Source organism: Lissotriton vulgaris, chromosome 4_1, assembly GCF_964263255.1.
Source record: "Lissotriton vulgaris chromosome 4_1, aLisVul1.2, whole genome shotgun sequence".
Lineage (NCBI taxonomy): Eukaryota > Metazoa > Chordata > Amphibia > Caudata > Salamandridae > Lissotriton > Lissotriton vulgaris.
Window position 1 is genome coordinate 1,597,846,049 of NC_141691.1, and position 17,584 is coordinate 1,597,863,632.

The following is a 17,584-nucleotide window of genomic DNA, read 5'->3' on the forward strand; positions in this document are numbered from 1 at the left end:
TACACCTATAAACACCACACCACACACCTAAAAGTAATTACACAATTTCCATAATAAATTACCAATTAAGATTAATTAACCAATTATTAAATAATCAATATTAAATTACTTTACACATTTAACACATTAACATATCAATTAAACAAAGATTAATACATAAAACATAATCAATAAATGTAACATAAATAAATTACTTCCCACCCTATTCCCGTATAAACCCACAACCCACAACGGAACTAAAACTGCAAAATTCAAATAAAAAAAAATTAATAACTACTAAAAATGTAAGACACGTATTAAAAATACAAACAATTCTTATATAAAAACATAAATCACATACATATAAAATATATACTAAAATACATAACATTAATTAAAAAACGATTTTTTTAACAACTATATTTTTTTCAAACAATATTAAACACTTCAATATTTTTTTTAATTGATATTACTTACCTTAAGTCGATATTTTTGAACACGATATTCTTAATGTCGATATTTCTGAACCACAATATTAATGACTCGATATTTGTGCAACTAGATATTTTTTACTCGATATTCTGTCTCTGCACCACCTACCTGATGTCCACCACTAAGCATCATGATTCCCCTTCCCTATTCTTCCATAGGCCACCCCCCACATTCTCTCGAATTTCCATGGGCAGCCTGACCTTCGTATACTGATTTCTCCCACACACAGCAAACATTCATCTCCCTGTTTCAGTCTTGTGATAGTAGGCTCATTGTGCTCACCCATCTCCACGCAATTTCTTTTTTTGCTAGTAAAACCCCCAGATTCCTCAAGATCTTCAGATGGGTGGTAAGTTCAGAGGTTCCCCGCACCCTCAACAACATCAATGGGACCTGGCTTGCAGTGGACTCCCCAATAGCCGTTTCCAACCGAGCTTTCACCCTCACCCAAAACGTGCCAGTCCTGGGGCACTCCCACAGCATGTGGAAGAAGGACCTCTCTGACCGCAACCCAGCAGGCATGCATCTTCTGCTGCTCTACAAATTCTATGCAAGAGTGTCCTCATGTAATATATCCTGTGAAGAACTTTAAACTAGATCACACAGAATCTCACATGTATGGTCACCTCACCAGGAAACTGCAGCGCTTCCTGACAATTCTCATCCTCCAGCTCCTTCACATATGTCTGCCAGTTTTCCCTTAAGCGCGTTAACTCCTCCTGCGTGTTGTTCATGAGTGTCTTATAGGTAAGGGAGATTGTTTTGGCAGTCATAGGGCTGCCCATGAGTCATCTCTCAAGGGAGGGACTCTTCCATTGTTCCTCTTCTGGAGCTATTCTCTTCCACAGGGCGCGCTACAGCTGATAATATTTAAAAAAGTTGTGTGGGTTCCATGTCATATTCCTCTCTAAGATGATCACACTGTACTTTTCCATTTGCATCCCACATCCTAGAGAATGAAGAGACTGATGAGATCTCATTTTCTGCAGAGCAAAAACTGCCCCCAACCTCGTGGTCAGCCATAGAAGGGTTTTAGACGTCAATCGCTTTCCCCATCCCATTTCTTTCTGGAGGGTATTCGAAACTGCACATACTGTGTCACCAACAGGTCAATTGGCTAATTTTGCCACTATAAAGGGCATGGAGATAGCTTTTGGCTCCTAAGGCTCCATGTTCATGTTGGTAGGGCGGATCCTCCAATGCCATATATGCCCACTCATTCACAATACTGACCTGTGCAGCCTCATAATATTTGCAGACACCTTGCAGGGCTATTCCACCATCACAAGGGATCTCTGGAGGGCGCAGAGTGCCACACTTAGTGATCCATTCATCCACAACAAGGTCCTCACATAATTATTGAATTTATTGAAAAATGCCCCCGGTATCAGGGGGGACTGTTCTGCAAAATATATGTTAATCTTAAAAGATCATCTTGAAGTGCGCTACTCTGCCCATCAATGAGAGCGGGAGGTCCGTCCAGTGGGTGACATCCACCTCCAATCTGCGCAATAGCGGGGTCATGTTATCCTCATAATAACTCAGCACCATCCCTCGATATCCACAGACCCAGGTAGAAGAATTAACCCCACACCACTCTTAGAGGCATGGGGAGAGCACCCCAGACCTCCCATGTCCCAGGGGCAAATATGAGGGACTTTTCAAGTTAATACCCAGTCATGAATACTTACTGTATATGCTAAATATTTCCCCTACCCGGACCAGGGACAGTTCCGGCTCCGCCAAGTATAGGAGGACATCATATGCATATAGGGAGATCCTTCCTCCCATGCATCCCCCCCTATTCAGCCTCAACTGCAGGTCCACTGTAATCGAGTCCGCTAGCATGTCTATTGCCAAGGCAAACAACATTGGGAACATGGGGCATCCTTGTCTGGTTCCCCGGCCTATAAGAGACTCCTGGGAAAGAACTCCATTCAGCTTAACTCTGGCCTTGGGTGTCCCATAAAGAAGCCCAACCCAAAGCAAAAATTTGGGCCCAAAACCCATTTTCTTCAAAATTGCAAAAAGGAACGCCCACTCCACTGAGTCAAACGCTGTATTCGCATCTAACAACACTACATCTTAATCTACGAGGCATAAAGCCATTCTGGTCAGGGTGGAACAAGTTCAGGATCCCTCCCCACAGGCGGTTTGTAAATGCTTTGCAGAGCACCTTAGCATTCACGTTAAGCAAACGATATCGACCAGTATGAATCCCACTGATCCGTCAGTTTCCTGGCCTTCTTGATTAATGTTATAGTCACCAGATGAATACCCTGAGGGTGCTTGCCCCGTTGAGATGCCTCCATGGACATCTTGTGGAGGTGAGGAATTTCCCAAAGATATCTACCAACAGGCCATTGGGGCCAGGCGTTTGCCCAATTGTAACTGGGTCAGCACCCATTGCAACTCCTCAAAAGTCAAATTGCCTTCAATTTCAAGTGACCTTACATGCCCCAGCTGTCAACAGAGGCAGTCCCGCACAAATCTGTGCAGTCCTCTATCGTCGGCTGTGCCAAAATCCCATAGAAGTCTCTCAGATATGCCCCCATTATCTCTGCAATAGCCCTGGAGCCCACCACTAAACTCCCATCAGGGCCCAGAATGTTCTTTATCTGGTCTGTACCTTGGTCCCACCTGCTGAGTCATGCTAACATGTTGCCCGCCTTTTCCCCTATTTTGTATTAACACTTCAACTGTGCAATATAATCCAGCTTAACCTCATCTGTTACCAGAGATTCATATTCCTCCATTTTACTAAGAAGATGTGTCTTTGCGGGAACTGTGGAGGGCCATGCACTCTCTTCCTCTAAACTTAGCAGGTCCCATTCCACTTCTGCACAACACTCCCCCCTCCTACGCTTGTCTCCCACGTCCCCAGAGATAATCACACCCCTAATTGTGTCTTTTTACTCTCCCCATAAAGTGGCCACCCCTTCACCATCGACTCTGCATTTTCATAAAAATATTGGGCTGTGGCTGTCTGCAGATATTCCACCTCTTTTTCGTTGGTGAGTCTCCATGTCGCCATTCTCCACTCGCCTTGACCCTAAAAACAATATTTAGAAATTCATGAAAATAACTAATGTTAAAGGTATTGTATATCTCAGTGAAACTGTCAGTTGAAAAATACCGATTGGATCTAACAAAGCCATTGAAATTCACCAATTATAGTTATCTCAAGTAACTATAGCTCATGCCCTAAGGTAACTATAACTTGAGCCCCCGCCTTGCGCAGTGCTGCCATCAATTATATCATTTCAGATTCTGCAGTGATGTCATCAATGATGTCATAGAACATGTCATGAATGATGCAATATGCGTGGTAATTAGCTGGGTGCACTCTCTTTTTCCTGCCACGTGCCATAGAAGTTATGGTTCAAAGTAGGGGGTATTTTTATTTTCTAGTTACTCCCTTAATAACATATTTGTTAATTTAGAATCTTAATGTGTACAATTTTTTTCTTATCTTTATATTAAAGAAATTGGAACAATGATTCACTGTTTTGCACACTGAAGCCTGTGTTATTAAACGGACCTGTTTGGGCCGTGTTCTTCCGATAATGTACAGTTGATCTCATCCGCGGCCCGTGCAGGTAAGAGCGGTGGGGCCAGGTTGGGGAGATGGGGGGGTAGTGGGGGAGGGGTGGTGATGTCGATGGACGATGAAGAGGGAAAATTCAATAAATAAATAATTTTTCCTCAACATCGTCCATTGAAATCCCCTCCTCCACCCGACCCCAACGCTCCTACTTGCACGGGCCGCGGCTCGTTGCGCTGCGACTGCATGTAATAGATTATGGCCCCGCTTATAATTTGGAAGCAACTGAAAATCGTCCATTTCTAGAGAGCACTAAACACAAAGTAGAATGCTCCGGGTGAAATTTCCCCATTTTGTGAGTATTATTGTTGAGTAAATTCAGCCAGTGGATTCCATTCCGTATTTTGAGTCTCTACAGAAATGGAAGGCTCTTCTGTTCCCCAGTGAAGATGCCAGAAGGCACCCTGGCAAGAGGCAGCAAATAGGTTCACTGTTGGTACAGTAAGCTGCAGTAACCTAAGGTTATTGTAATTATGCTCAGACCCTCAATGTCTTCTTGTCTTGTGCAACTAAATATGTGAATGGCCGCTTTGGCATGGCCTGTTGCTTGCTTAATTGAAAGTTGCTGAATTTTTGATCCTGTACACAACAAAGAGAGCCCTATCGCTGTGATCCCATCGGCATCTGCTTGAATTTTTGTTATTGCTTAAAGTGTGGTTTAATTAGAAACACTAGCCCTTGTTACAGAAGGCATCACTCATCGTAAAATCTTTTCAAGGGACACAATATAATTTCTATTTCGAGTGTAACCCAAACCCCGGTCTGTCACCTGCCTGTAAAAATGTGGCGGCCCGCTTGGAGCTTGACAAAGTCGAGAGATTAATTGTGGCGGGCCGGTTCTGCGGATGTGACATTGTGCTTTTTTTCTGTCTCTGGAACAGCTTCTGTGCCTGGGGTGGAAACGCGCATGGAAGACGAGGAGGAATTCGAGAGCGCTTCTCAAGTGACGGGACCTGTAAGTAGACAGAGTTACTGATACCCTTTCCAGCGGCCCAGATAGGCCCTTGGAAGAGGAGCGCAGTGCACAGTGGAATGCAGCATTGGCAAGATGTTTATTGCAGTAACATTTATTAAGTATTACAGTCTGCTAGCTTTACATATCTCAACTTTGCATTATATTCTTGCACGTTTGAAATGATATATGTGCACATGTCTCATACAAATGCAATACTCTCCTTTTAGCTTAGTGCTCAACTATCTTGCCCTATTTTAGAAAGGGGGGTGGGGTGAAATATTTGGCAGCGCTCCTCCCCCCAGAAGATGACGTATCAAGAAACATATTTTACCTCTGCCTCTAAACCCATTATTTAATTTTCAAACACTGTGAATTCTAAGGGTGGTCTTGGTGTCCGTCTGCATCCTACAGGTTAACCCATATCGTTGAGTTATGACGTGAGACACGTCAAATTAAGGAATGTAGGTATATGAACTGTGAAACCTCATCCCACTGAACTGTCACACGACTAGCCTGGCAGTCCTGAAAAGATACTGTGTACTTTAGGTCATATTTGAAGAGCATGTGGTTTTCCGTGCAACTGTAATAACAAAAGTTGGACTACAATGTTTACATTAGCTCAAGTACTATTTCAAAAGTTGTTGCATCTGCTTTTTAAAATACCAGTACTCTCTAGAAATAGAATATATGGTAATAAATATGAATATTATATGTGAGGCATGTGCACGCATAACTTAAGAAAGGGCATTTAGAATTGTAATTTGAGTTACATTAACTCAATGATATGTCACCTGTGATAATATTATTATTGAACACTGGCCTCGATTTCAAGCGCCCCGGTTAATTCTGATAGGTGTGGCAAAGATAATTGTCGTACAACTTACCTTCTTATTGGATTGTATTAAGCGTATTAATTATCGCGTCTGTAACCGGGGCACTCCTAAGTGTTATGTTACCTTACGAGGTTTGTGGAGTCTGAACCCAAACACGAACACTACAAATATTCCATTACATGACTTCTGTTTAACAAACAAACATCAGCCACCATTCCAAACCCGGAGTAAACTTTACTCAAAAAAACATACAGGGCATCTTACTGCTCATGCACCTAAACACAGTGGCAAAAAGCAATAGGTTTTAATACAGTTTGACATAAGGTGGGTTGGCCATTTCACATGTAACCTCATCCTATTTTTTAAGTGAAATCCAGCTTCCTTCACTTTTACCTTTATTTCTTTTCATTTTCTCATCCTGACACTTCAAAGCAGGTGCTCAGTCACATTAAAGGGCAGATAATCTACTTGGAATTGTTCTGATGGGAAAATGACAGGTTCAACAATTCTCTCACTCTCCAGACCGTGATTAGAAAAATATTGCTTAGGTTAGAGCTCATTTTCGATTTACAGTGGAGCCCCAGATTTAGGCAACAGTTATTTCACGTTACTGCACGAATCACACATGTCTAGGGGCCATATGTATTAACCAATTGTGCTTTCGCAAAAGGATTGATTCGCAGAATAAGCCCGTTTGCAAACACCTCATATGTTAATCAGTGCATCCGTAGAGAAAGAAGAGATAGCCGAAATGGACTCTGACTGACCCAGCCAGAGTGATACCCGCTCACTCCACAAGGGAGGGGATGGTAGCCATCACAGGATTCTGCTCTTCTGGGTTGGTTTACTCTTTTCTCCAATTCGTACAGATTCTCAAGCTGTTGTCACCAATACCTCTTGGTAACTCTCCTTGCTTATTGGGAATATCCTGTAGCTTACTGATTCTTAATCATTGGATTAATAAAGCAAACTTGAAGGAAAAAAAAGGATAGATTAAGTTGCATGTTAAGAGTTACCTTAAGTGTTAAATAGGATCCCACAAGTGAAGAGAAAAAGGAATTATAATCTTAAAGTGAAGAGGAGGATTCAGCCCAGCTATCCCAAATACTCCAGTGTTTCATTCGCTTATTGGAGAATGTTGCTCAGTCTGTTTTAGCAATTCTGTGGATTGAGTTTAACCATTTAGATTCTACCGGTGGGATAGGTAGAATCCACTTGATACACAATTCTCTTTGAGCTAGTAAGACTAAAATGAATATGAGAATCTTTAAACATTTGTTAATGTTAACCCCACATTCTTCCTCCGGGATCACCCCATATATAACCAGTGCCAGACTCACCTTGACCTCTTGGCGCACCAATTCAGACAGAAGTTTACCCACTTTCTGCCAGAATAGTTCGGCTCACCACACTTTTGGCAATACCTCACTGATTTCTGCCCCATCTTAGCCAATCTTCTTGGAGTCCAGTAAGCCTTATGAATAGTAAAAAGATGTTTTTTCTTTAAAGGCGCTGACTTCACATAGAGCCATAGTAACAATGTGGCTACTTGCCATAGTGCTTCAAGGTCGATCTCCGATAGCTCCCTCCTCCATATTTCCATGTGCCATGTAGTTGAGTCTTCTATCGAAGGTATAAGTGTCCAGTACCATATTGAGACTTCTTTCTGTAGGCCCGGACATATAGCTATTTTGGCCTCATAAAATATGTTTTGATTTCCTGCCTGTCTCAAAGATTTAGCCCAACTTAAAAGCAGCGACGGCTCGTGGAGGGAGTTACGGTAGGGCAGGAGGGTGGGGAGGGGGAGGGGCAGGGTGGAGGTTGCTAAAAACCGGCATATGGATAATTGCAGGTAAGTAAACAATTTAATTAATAAAACGAATTTCGTAGTGCGCTTTGCATCGCAAAATGCAATGCAGTGCGAGCTACGAAATTCGTTTTATTAATTAAATTGTTTACTTACCTGCAATTATCCATATGCCGGTTTTTAGCAACCTCCACCCTGCCCCTCCCCCTCCCCACCCTCCTGCCCCACCGTAACTCCCTCCACGAGCCGTCGCTGCTTAAAAGCTGACAATATTTAAAACGGGAGACAGCTCCTTCTGAAGGTACTTGAAAATCCTGCCAAGCTATTAATTGCTGATTATCTCGAAATTAGAATAAAAACGTTTTTTTTCATGTATCAACCCTATTTTGCGATTCGGTAACCTGTTACCGAATCTCAAAATGGGTTTGCAATTTGGTATTTGGAAGGGGCATGTTTAGGGTGTCCTTTCCTACTACTGAATCGCATAATCGGTTTGTGATTTAGTATTTGGAAGGGGCATGTTTAGGGCGTCCTTTCCTACTACTGAATCACATTGGTATGTAGACATGTTCTATGACTGAAAGGTGGTCACAGAACATTTTACCACCTCCTTCAAGTAGGTCGTAACCCATTCGCAAATGGGAAGAGGGCCTTAAGGGACCCTTTTCTCTTTGTGAATGTATGCAAAAATCTTTTTTGAAGAGCAGGCAGTGTTCTCACGGACCACTGTCCACTCTTAAAAAATGAAAAGAAAACGTTCAGTTTGTTTTCTAAATGCAAACCGTTTTCCAGTAAGGAAAAAGGCCTGCATTTAAAAAAAAGATTGCTTTACTTAAAAGCATTCACGGAGATGGTGGTCTGCTGACCCCAGCAGGCCACCTTCCCTGTGATTTTAGTGATTCCTAGGGGGTTGCAAATTGCGACCTACCTCTTTAATGTTAGTGAGGTAGGTCAATTTGCGTCTCCCTATGAGTTTCATACATGTGTAATAGAGATTACCTAATTGAGATTCGTTTAAAATCACAATTAGTTATTCGCTATTGCAAATGTTGATTCATGTGGCCCTAGATCTGAAGCATTAGCTACACATAGTGTAACATGATCATAAAATCTATTACTATAAAATATGAAATGCCTCCATATGAGCCATTTACGAAACATACTCTTGCATATGGTAATAAAGTCATATCATTGGCAGAAAACAACATGGATTAACATTTAAGAATAGGAGGTTTTTTTAATACATTCAAAAAAGTCACACTAAGTAATTTCCAGCAACTTTGAAATTTCCCCATTGTAGGAAAGTGCCCCTTTTTGCATGGTTACACCCTAACGTTTTGCCAGACAAATGATGCTAACTTGACTGAGTATGCCCTGGGTCCCTGCCAATCGGGTTCCCAGGGACTGTGTTCTTTCCCAAAACTGTACCTTTGCTTCCACAGTTGGCACACCTCTGGGCCACACGTGGTACCAAAGGGCCTTGTGACCAGAGAAGGCCTCTAAGTGCTGCAGCACATATATTGTCGCCCTCTGAGGCATCTCACCTCAACACCCACACACTGCCATTGCAGCCTGTGTGTTTCGGTGCACACCAAAGGGAGTAGTCGACATGGCACACATCCCTGTGTGCCATGTCCACCAACACTGTCTGTGGCATGGGTAAGTCAACCCTCTTGCAGACCTAAGAACCCTAAGGCAGGGTGTACCAGACCACAGGTGACGGCATAGCTGCATGAGCAATATGCCCCTACAGTGTCTGTGTCATTCACAGACGCTGTAAGTGCAATGAAGTCATTTTGATTACATGGGCTTGGAATTTGTCTACACATATTCCATCACTAAATGATGGCTTTACTGGAGACTCAGCCTAATAAACCCACACTGATGCCAGTAATGGATTTATTATGAAATACACAAAGAGTGTAGCCAACACCAGACAGGTTTCTGACCTAATGGGGTGAGAGCCTTTGTGCTCTCGGAGGTCAGAAACAAACCCTGCTCTAGGTGGAGGTGCTACATACCTTCCCCAGGCAGGTACAGGAACATTTGGCGGTGAGCCTCAAAGGCTCTCACCTTGTGATATACTGATTTGGGCAGCTCAAACAAGTGGAGACGCCCGTCCCCGTTTAGTCTTTTGGCAGCAGGACAGGCGGGAAAATTAGTAATCAGAGTAGGAGTTTTCACCTTAGCCTGGCACACCCCTAGAGTCTAATATATATAGTACCTGGAAGAGGGGTAGCTGTTGCCTTTCTCAAGTCTGGAGGGTAGAGAGGTCCTTCCATCTTATGGAAGGGGCACAGGAGGGATATGTCCTCCAAGTTACTGCATATAAACAAAAAAGTTTGCCACCTCGCATTATTTTTAACATGCAGGGCACTAATTTCTTCTGGTGGAGGTCCGCCTTACTAAGGGCGGGGAAGAAAAGGTTCCTTTTCTTTAAATAACCCTCACACACTTTAATAGTGTCATGCTTCATCATTGGGTTCACCCTGACTCCTTAAAGTCAGGGTGGGCTCGGCGATGTTCCAGGGAGCACTTGAAAGAAAAAGACCAGGGGGCATAAAGAATTAATATCCTCTAGCTTACTCCAAGATATCCTTTTATTTATGGAGTAGCTGGGGATGGTAAAAATTAAAATGAATATGTCTGGTGTTAAGGATACAATGGTCCCATGACCCTAAACCAACATGTTTCAGCTCTACTCTATGACCCCAATGGGTCCGGGGCATTCATCAAGCTGATTAGTCTCACCTCCCTGGTATGTCAGATCAACGAGCTGTCTAATTTGTACAGACTAGATGCAAGTACCTGACTGCATCCGAGGGCTAAGTGTATACTTGCCCTTCTTGCTGTTTTATTCTTTTTTCGTAGATCCAACCTGTAATTAAACAACTGCCATATTAGTGAATGTAATCACAAAACCTTATTATTGTGTGGTTAGTGCATCGCTTAGAATCCCAATGCGGGATTCTATATAATGGCATGCATCACCCAGTGCATACTCATGCTGTGATAACATGGGGGATTTCTTGTTTACTATTCAACAAATATTCAGAGTGTGCCTGAAATTGCACCTCATCCCACTATCTTTCGCAAAATAACGGACTGTTCACTGATTTAGTGAAAGGCTGTGGTGTATCATTCACGCATCCAATCAGCTCAAACTTGATAGTTTACCCAGTGTATGCCTATTCATTGGTAAAATCATACCTCCATTAACAGTTAGAGAGATAAACTATCCCTCGTAAGTCATTGCGTGCCTCACGTAGGAGACAATAGACCTACACATACACATCGCTTGCTTTCACTCAGCCGTCGGTGTTAGGCCTCTTTTGTCACAGGATATCGCAGCAGAGGGCGTCGCCCTGTAGTCACACTCTTAATTTATTTAAAAATAAACAGTAATAGAAGACAAAATAAGAGTAATCATTAGAGAAAAATCTGGGTAGTTCCCAAGAACCTGTACCCTCCTGCAAGTTGCCATGTCGGTCTCCTCCTGGCTCACCTGCACAACCGCGGCCTTTCAGCGATGGTCCAACATCTGGAGAATTCCTCCATCTCCTAGGCATCTCTAACCACACGACAGCGGCCGCGACCGCTGGGCTTGCGGTGCCTCCCTTTGATCTCCAGTGACCCGCTGACAACAACCACAACAGTACCAGTGTTGGTGGTCTACTGAATCTCATTCACCTCCATTGCTCTCCACCGTGCATGTGAACGACCATCGTTTCCGGTATCAACCGCTACTGCGTATATATTGAACCTGCTTCTCCTCAGGTGCCACTGACTCCATTGATTAGCCCAGGGCTTGGCTCAGTGAACCCGGCTCCTCCAGCTCCGCTGTTGGTGCATACCTTAAACTGACCCTTGCCCAGTGCAGGTCTATACCTCTGGATACCAGAAAAGTAAGTCATTTACTTACCTGCTGATACATAACCCTGCTTTTCCTTCCCAGGGATTCCATTCCATTCTATCTGTTTCAAGTACTCAGTGTTACTTTTTCTGATCAATAAGCTCAAAAGTATATCCAAGACTAACAAGCATTTCTTGCACATGCAAAGTATTGATTGGTATTATAAAAACCTATTGCCAGTAAACTGAAAGTATTGCAATTGAAAACTACTTACATGTAACTGAATACAACTTGGTTCCTAGAAATAAAAATAACTAAAGTAATATTTTTCTTTACAAACATTGGCCTGGAGTCAGTCATTGAGTGTGTGTTCCTGCTTTGTTATTAGTATGTACGTACCACAAATGCATTCACACTACCCTATAATAAGCCTAATTGCTTTGCCCTGCTATCACTCAATTGAGAGTAAGGTATTATATACTTTAACCCCTGCCATACCTCTGGAGACTCACTGGACTCTCAGCACACTGTGTCTCTTTTTTTTGTATATACAGAGCCAGCTTCCTACACCCATAAAAATTTGCAAAGCAAACAACTTAGCTGCTTTGCGAGTAAAGATATTTCTTACTTAGGGTGAGTTTATGCAGATAATTAAGACTGCTCCCTAGGTGATCTGCCTCTTCCACTAATTCCCATGTGAAGGATCTTAAAAATGTAGTGACTAAAGACACCATATATTTGTTTGCTTTGTCTTCTCCACCCCTCTTGTGTGGGTATACCATATATTTTGGACCATATACTACTTGCACTAAACTGACAACATCCACTAACTTAAAAGAGGGAAAGCACCCTGCCTATAGATTAGGCTCTCTACCTGTACTGTAGGTAGTGAATGAGAATATTTCATGATTAGGGTTGTTCAACTCTTTTCAAGATAGTGTATGTTGCTGTCGGATTAGTGTAGGAAGTATTCAGGAATATAGTGCTGTATTTTGGCACAAAGTTTTTTATTAACTTTCCATTATCATTTGTGGAGCACCTTGTGCACTGATATCAGTTAAGAGGCACATTCTGCATTTCTCTGAGATGTTGCAGACTGAGTTCCAGGCCAGGCCGAGATTCCAGCTGTTGCTGTGAAGCCTAACAGAGCTGAGAATACTTCTATCAGGCATGTTATGCATGGAATCTGCACAGTTAAGGCAGAAGGAAGTCCTCCAGTAGCCTGGTGCTTTCAGCACAGCACTGGATTGGTAGGGCTATGTTGTTTTAGGTGCATTGTTCAAGCACCACCCAATCCAGTGGAAATAAAGAGTTGACCTATCTTGCATTTGCTCCAGTGGAAACAAGGAATCCATCATCTTCCTTTGAGTTTATCTCTGCTACTGTTTTTCTGGACAGATTAATTCATGTTGGTTTTTTAGGTAGATGCCAGGGCTTACATTTGAGAACAGAGCTGAACTCAGGGTTCCTATTGTCAGTCTCTACAGTCCAAAATAAAGCCCTTATCTGTTTCTTTGCCCTACTTCTACTTTCTTCCCTGCAGCACCTACTTATCTGCTGATCCTTGTATTGACGTATTGCCCTTGAGAGCATTTTCTAGCTCCCCACTTTTACCCTGTACACAACCTGGGGATCCCCGGACTGCTTCTCACCTTATCCTTCTCTCCTTTAAACGTTCTGAAGACAAGAATAGAGGGAGGAAGCGTAAGACATTGTCTGTAACAGATGATGACAAGGCAAAAAGCTTTTGAAAGCACACCCACGGATAGGGTTTGATGCCATTATTCTTTTCAAATAGATCAGCTCCCATGCCTATGGTCAGTAATGTCGTGGCACAAGCAGTAAGTACCAAAAGAAAAAAAGGCTTTATTAGTTAACTCTTGGTTTCAGGATAAAAAAGAGTGCATGCGCAGTTGGAAAATATTAACTGCTGTCCAATAAACAGGTCTACATGTTTCGGCCAGGATGACCTCAGTGGTGTTGTGGCCTTCCTCAGGACCTTAATGTTAAATGCTAACACGTAACAAAGTGATAAAGTGATAAAGTGAGATGAATAAAAAACATTTAAATGTGCAATTTTGAACAAATACAACCTTCAGCACCAGTAGTCTCACTTTTGGTGGATTACAATATGCTGGTGATACCTCTTAATTACGAATAGGAGGCCTCATCTCACCTGGCAATAGCTCAGGACGGGAGGCACTGCTCTATCCGTCGATACCCCAGACTTTCAAAAGCTGCTACAGGAAAGGACTCCCCCTATTTATGATTGAGAGCCTTTGCTTGTGTTCTATGTTTCTGTTGCTTTTCGAAGGATGTCAGATCCGTGGATAATTAGGTGTTTAGCAATAGTTTTTCTGGGAAAATTATCCGCGCTGGTCTTTAAAACTTCCCTTGGACCCTCCACTCCCGGTTTGTAATGCATCAGAAGTTGCAGACTTCCACCAAAGCTCAATAGAATTGATTTTGTATGTGACTAAATTTAGGAGCACTGCCAGAAACACCCATTGCACTGCTTCTGCCCTGTTTACTGTGTTCTGAAAAAAGAACTGAAGGACGAATTGTCAAGAGTTTTCAGGCCAGCCACTCTTGAAGATTTAAATATTTTTACTCTCCAATAGACTGGAAGTTGCAGGAAAGGTGTCTTAAGGTAAAGAGGCACAATAAGTCACTAAATCACCAAATTGTGCACTTTTCAGTGTCTCACCTAAGGTTTTAGAACAAGAGGGAGGACTTATGCAACTGGATATATGATATTAGAAGTCTTTGACTGAGTTAGAGAAGGATACATGTTGCACAAATGCTCTTTGTTTATACTGTGGATTTAAGGGCCATTTATTAGAAAGATGTCCTACTCGTCCCAAAAGAAACCAGGAAAACAACAACTTATTAATTACACAGAAGGTTGGATTGAGTCAAGAGGACCTTGGCCGAAAGGGCTAGTTTCCAGTTTTGTTCTCATAAAAGCAATCGTGTTACTTTCATGCAAGGGAATCACTTCACCATTTTTGATTGATTGTGGAGCCACAAGTATCTATATGGATATCAAATGGGCCATTGTTTATCACATTCCTATGGTAAATAAGAAAGCAACACATGTAGTGTAAGCTGTTGATGGTGCTCCTGTAGACAAGTCAAGTCAAAAATAAGTTTATTATGACTAATTGGTCTTTAAACTACACACACCATCATAACACAGATAAAAAGATAAAAATACAACTATAAAATTCTATTCTTTAAAGGACCTATGAGGGGGCGTGCTTGGATGGCAAGGAGGCAGAAGACCTAAGTCCGGAGCTCCCGACCCCCAAGTCAAACGAACGGCGAGTAGGAGAAGCGAAACGCCAACAAGCGCGACAAACACATAAGGAGAGGTGTATGAACGGAAGGGGCACCGGCCAGAAGTATCTGTAACCTGCTATGCCCACCGGGAAGGCAGATTGAAGCGAGAGAAAATCGGCAAGGCGAGAGGAAGAAGGAAGCGCAAGATGGCGGTGAGCTCCTGAGGGAAAACCCGAGGACCCGAGAAGGATCGCTAGCCACCAAGTAAGAGCAATTCAGGGCGGACGCCAAAAATAAGCCGCACGCAGGAAACCCAAGCAGCCCCCCCCCTATGCGAAGTCCCAGAAGACCGCCTAACCGAACTTAACACAAGGCGCAGGGGGGAAGAGGGGGGACAACACGGAACAACACGAAGCGGCCATCTTGGGTAGGAGTGAAGCCGCGGGCGGCCATCTTTGATCAGGCGGGAGGAGCGAAACGCCGACAAGCGCGATAACAATATAGGGAGAGGTGCACAACGCAAGAAGCACCCGCCAGAACCGGGAAGGCAGACCGGAGCGAGAGGAAAACGGGAAGGTGAAAGATAGAATAAAGCGCAAGACGGCGCCGAGCTTCCGAGGGAGGACCCGAGACGCATATCGCTGGCCGCCAAGTAAAGCGCTTCAGGGCAGACGCCAGATAAGCCGCACGCAGAGAACCCACGCAGCCCTCCCCTAAATGCGAAGCTGAATGACCGCCTAACTAGGCGCTGGGGGGAAGAGAGGGGGAAGAGGGGAAACTACACAGAAGCGGCCATCCTTGGTAAGAGCGAGGAAGCCAGTGGCGGCCATCTTGCTTAAGCAAACATAGGAGCCCTACAGAACGCAACAACCGCCGCAAAGCCCACACATGCCAAACAGCGAAGCTGATCAACAACGAGGAAGTGGTGGCGTATCAAAGCAACCCTAAGGGAAAGTCAAATCGAAGACACAATCCCTGCCGGATCGGAAACCACCGCTACGCCTAACAGGGAAGCAGGTGAGGGGGCGGCCATCTTAACTAAGGTGCGAAAGTAAACAAGCAGACACCTCGAGGACGAAGCGACACAGTCACATTCAGTGGCTCACAGAGGGCAAACAGCCACACGCGCAGTAGCGGTAATTGAGGACAGGCGAGCAAGCTACAATCTAAAGGAGTTTCAAACGGGGTCAACACAAGAGCGGAAGAAATAAAAGGGAGATACCGCAGGAGGCTGGCGGAGTCCAGGACCAAGACCAGAGTGGTCAAGTGGCCACCCAGATTCAGGGATTGCAACCTAACCACAGCAACCACCCCAAGCAACAAAGAGGACAAAAGGCTAAAAAAAGAACCCACAAAACACCAACCAACAGAGGGGAGACCCCAAACACATCAGGTCAGAAGGGGTTTCAACGCAATGGCAGGGAAAGATGGCAATCAGATTACAAATGTCCAAAAAAAGAACAAAAACGATATAACTGCCTCACCCGCAAAAGAGCGAGGGGAACAGGGCAACGAAACAACCACACTGGACACACTACTAAGGAAGATAACAGAGGGAAATGATCTAGCAAAGGCCACAAAAAAAGCAGTGGACAACATCCAAATGGAACTGATAGCAATAAGAGCTGAGCAAAGCAAAGCCAACGGCAGAATAGATGAGGCAGAGAAAAGGATAAGCCAGCTGGAAGACCGCGCCAATGTAACGCACAAGGACCTAGGCCTAGTTATAAAGAGAACAACAGCGCTACAGAGATCCATGGCAGAGCAAGAGGATAGAAGCCGAAAAGGGAACATAAGACTCCTGGGTGTGCCCGAAGACGAGGAAGACACCCCGGGAGCATGCGCCCTGATGCTGGAAAACATAATCCCCAAACTGACTGGTCTCATTTTTGACAAACCGCTCGAACTCGTCAAAGCTTACCGCATACCAGCAAAAAAACCAACAAACAGCAACAACCCCAGACCAATATATGCAAACCACTAAGGGACAATCACACAGACGCAATATTCGCCGTAGCCAGGAAGGGCAAGCCAATGGTTTCTCTAGGCTAACGGTGGAGGTGAGGAAAGGCTTCCTAGCCCAGCGGGAGATCCTGCGTAAAAACAACATTACTTTCTCCTTCGCAAGACCCTCAAAAATGAGAATCATAGATAGACATGGGAGCAAAACTTTCGATGACCCCAACGAGCTGCACAGATACCTGCAAGGCCCGGCTCCAGAAGAAATGGAGCACCAAAGCCCAGGAGCAAAGAGAAGAGCCTCCACAGACGGAGCAGAAGAAGAGGACATATGATGAGGGCAGAGAGCCCACATCTATTAATCCCAGCATCCCTGAACTTTTGAACTCAAAGGACCATACCTACCTCTAACATGCGCACACAAAGCAACGCACCTACCTCAACGTCGGGAACGACGGAAGCGACAAAGAAGGATCAAACAGCAGCCATATCCTTTTTTTTAATTCCCGTAATGGGTCGTGCATGCCTCTCTCTCAATATATACTCTAGGCGGAAAAAGCCACCACATCGTATCGGCGATAGAGACTTTGTAAGGACTTGGGGGGTAGTGGAGTGTGAGGACCCTTGCTGTCGCACACCCGTTTTTCTACAGGCGGGGGTGGGGGGGTGGGGGGAGGACATAGGGGGCGGGCGGGACAAGTGGACATGATGGCTAACGAGACAACAGGCATTTGTGCAACGTTTATTTCCTTTTTCTTCCCTTGCTATATCCATTCTTTACCTACTACCCCATTCCACACACTCAAATCCCCGGGGGGGG

General features: G+C 44.0%; 1 protein-coding gene across 1 annotated transcript in view; it reads left to right on the forward strand.

The window, feature by feature from the left end:
• Nucleotides 1-17,584, forward strand: part of C4_1H8orf34 (chromosome 4_1 C8orf34 homolog) — a 984,673-nt gene that overhangs the window by 728,341 nt on the left and 238,748 nt on the right. Inside the window, exon 10 of the mRNA XM_086965849.1 lies at nt 4,957-5,030. Coding sequence (XP_086821975.1) covers nt 4,957-5,030 — 74 coding nt within the window. The remainder of the gene's footprint in view (nt 1-4,956; nt 5,031-17,584) is intronic.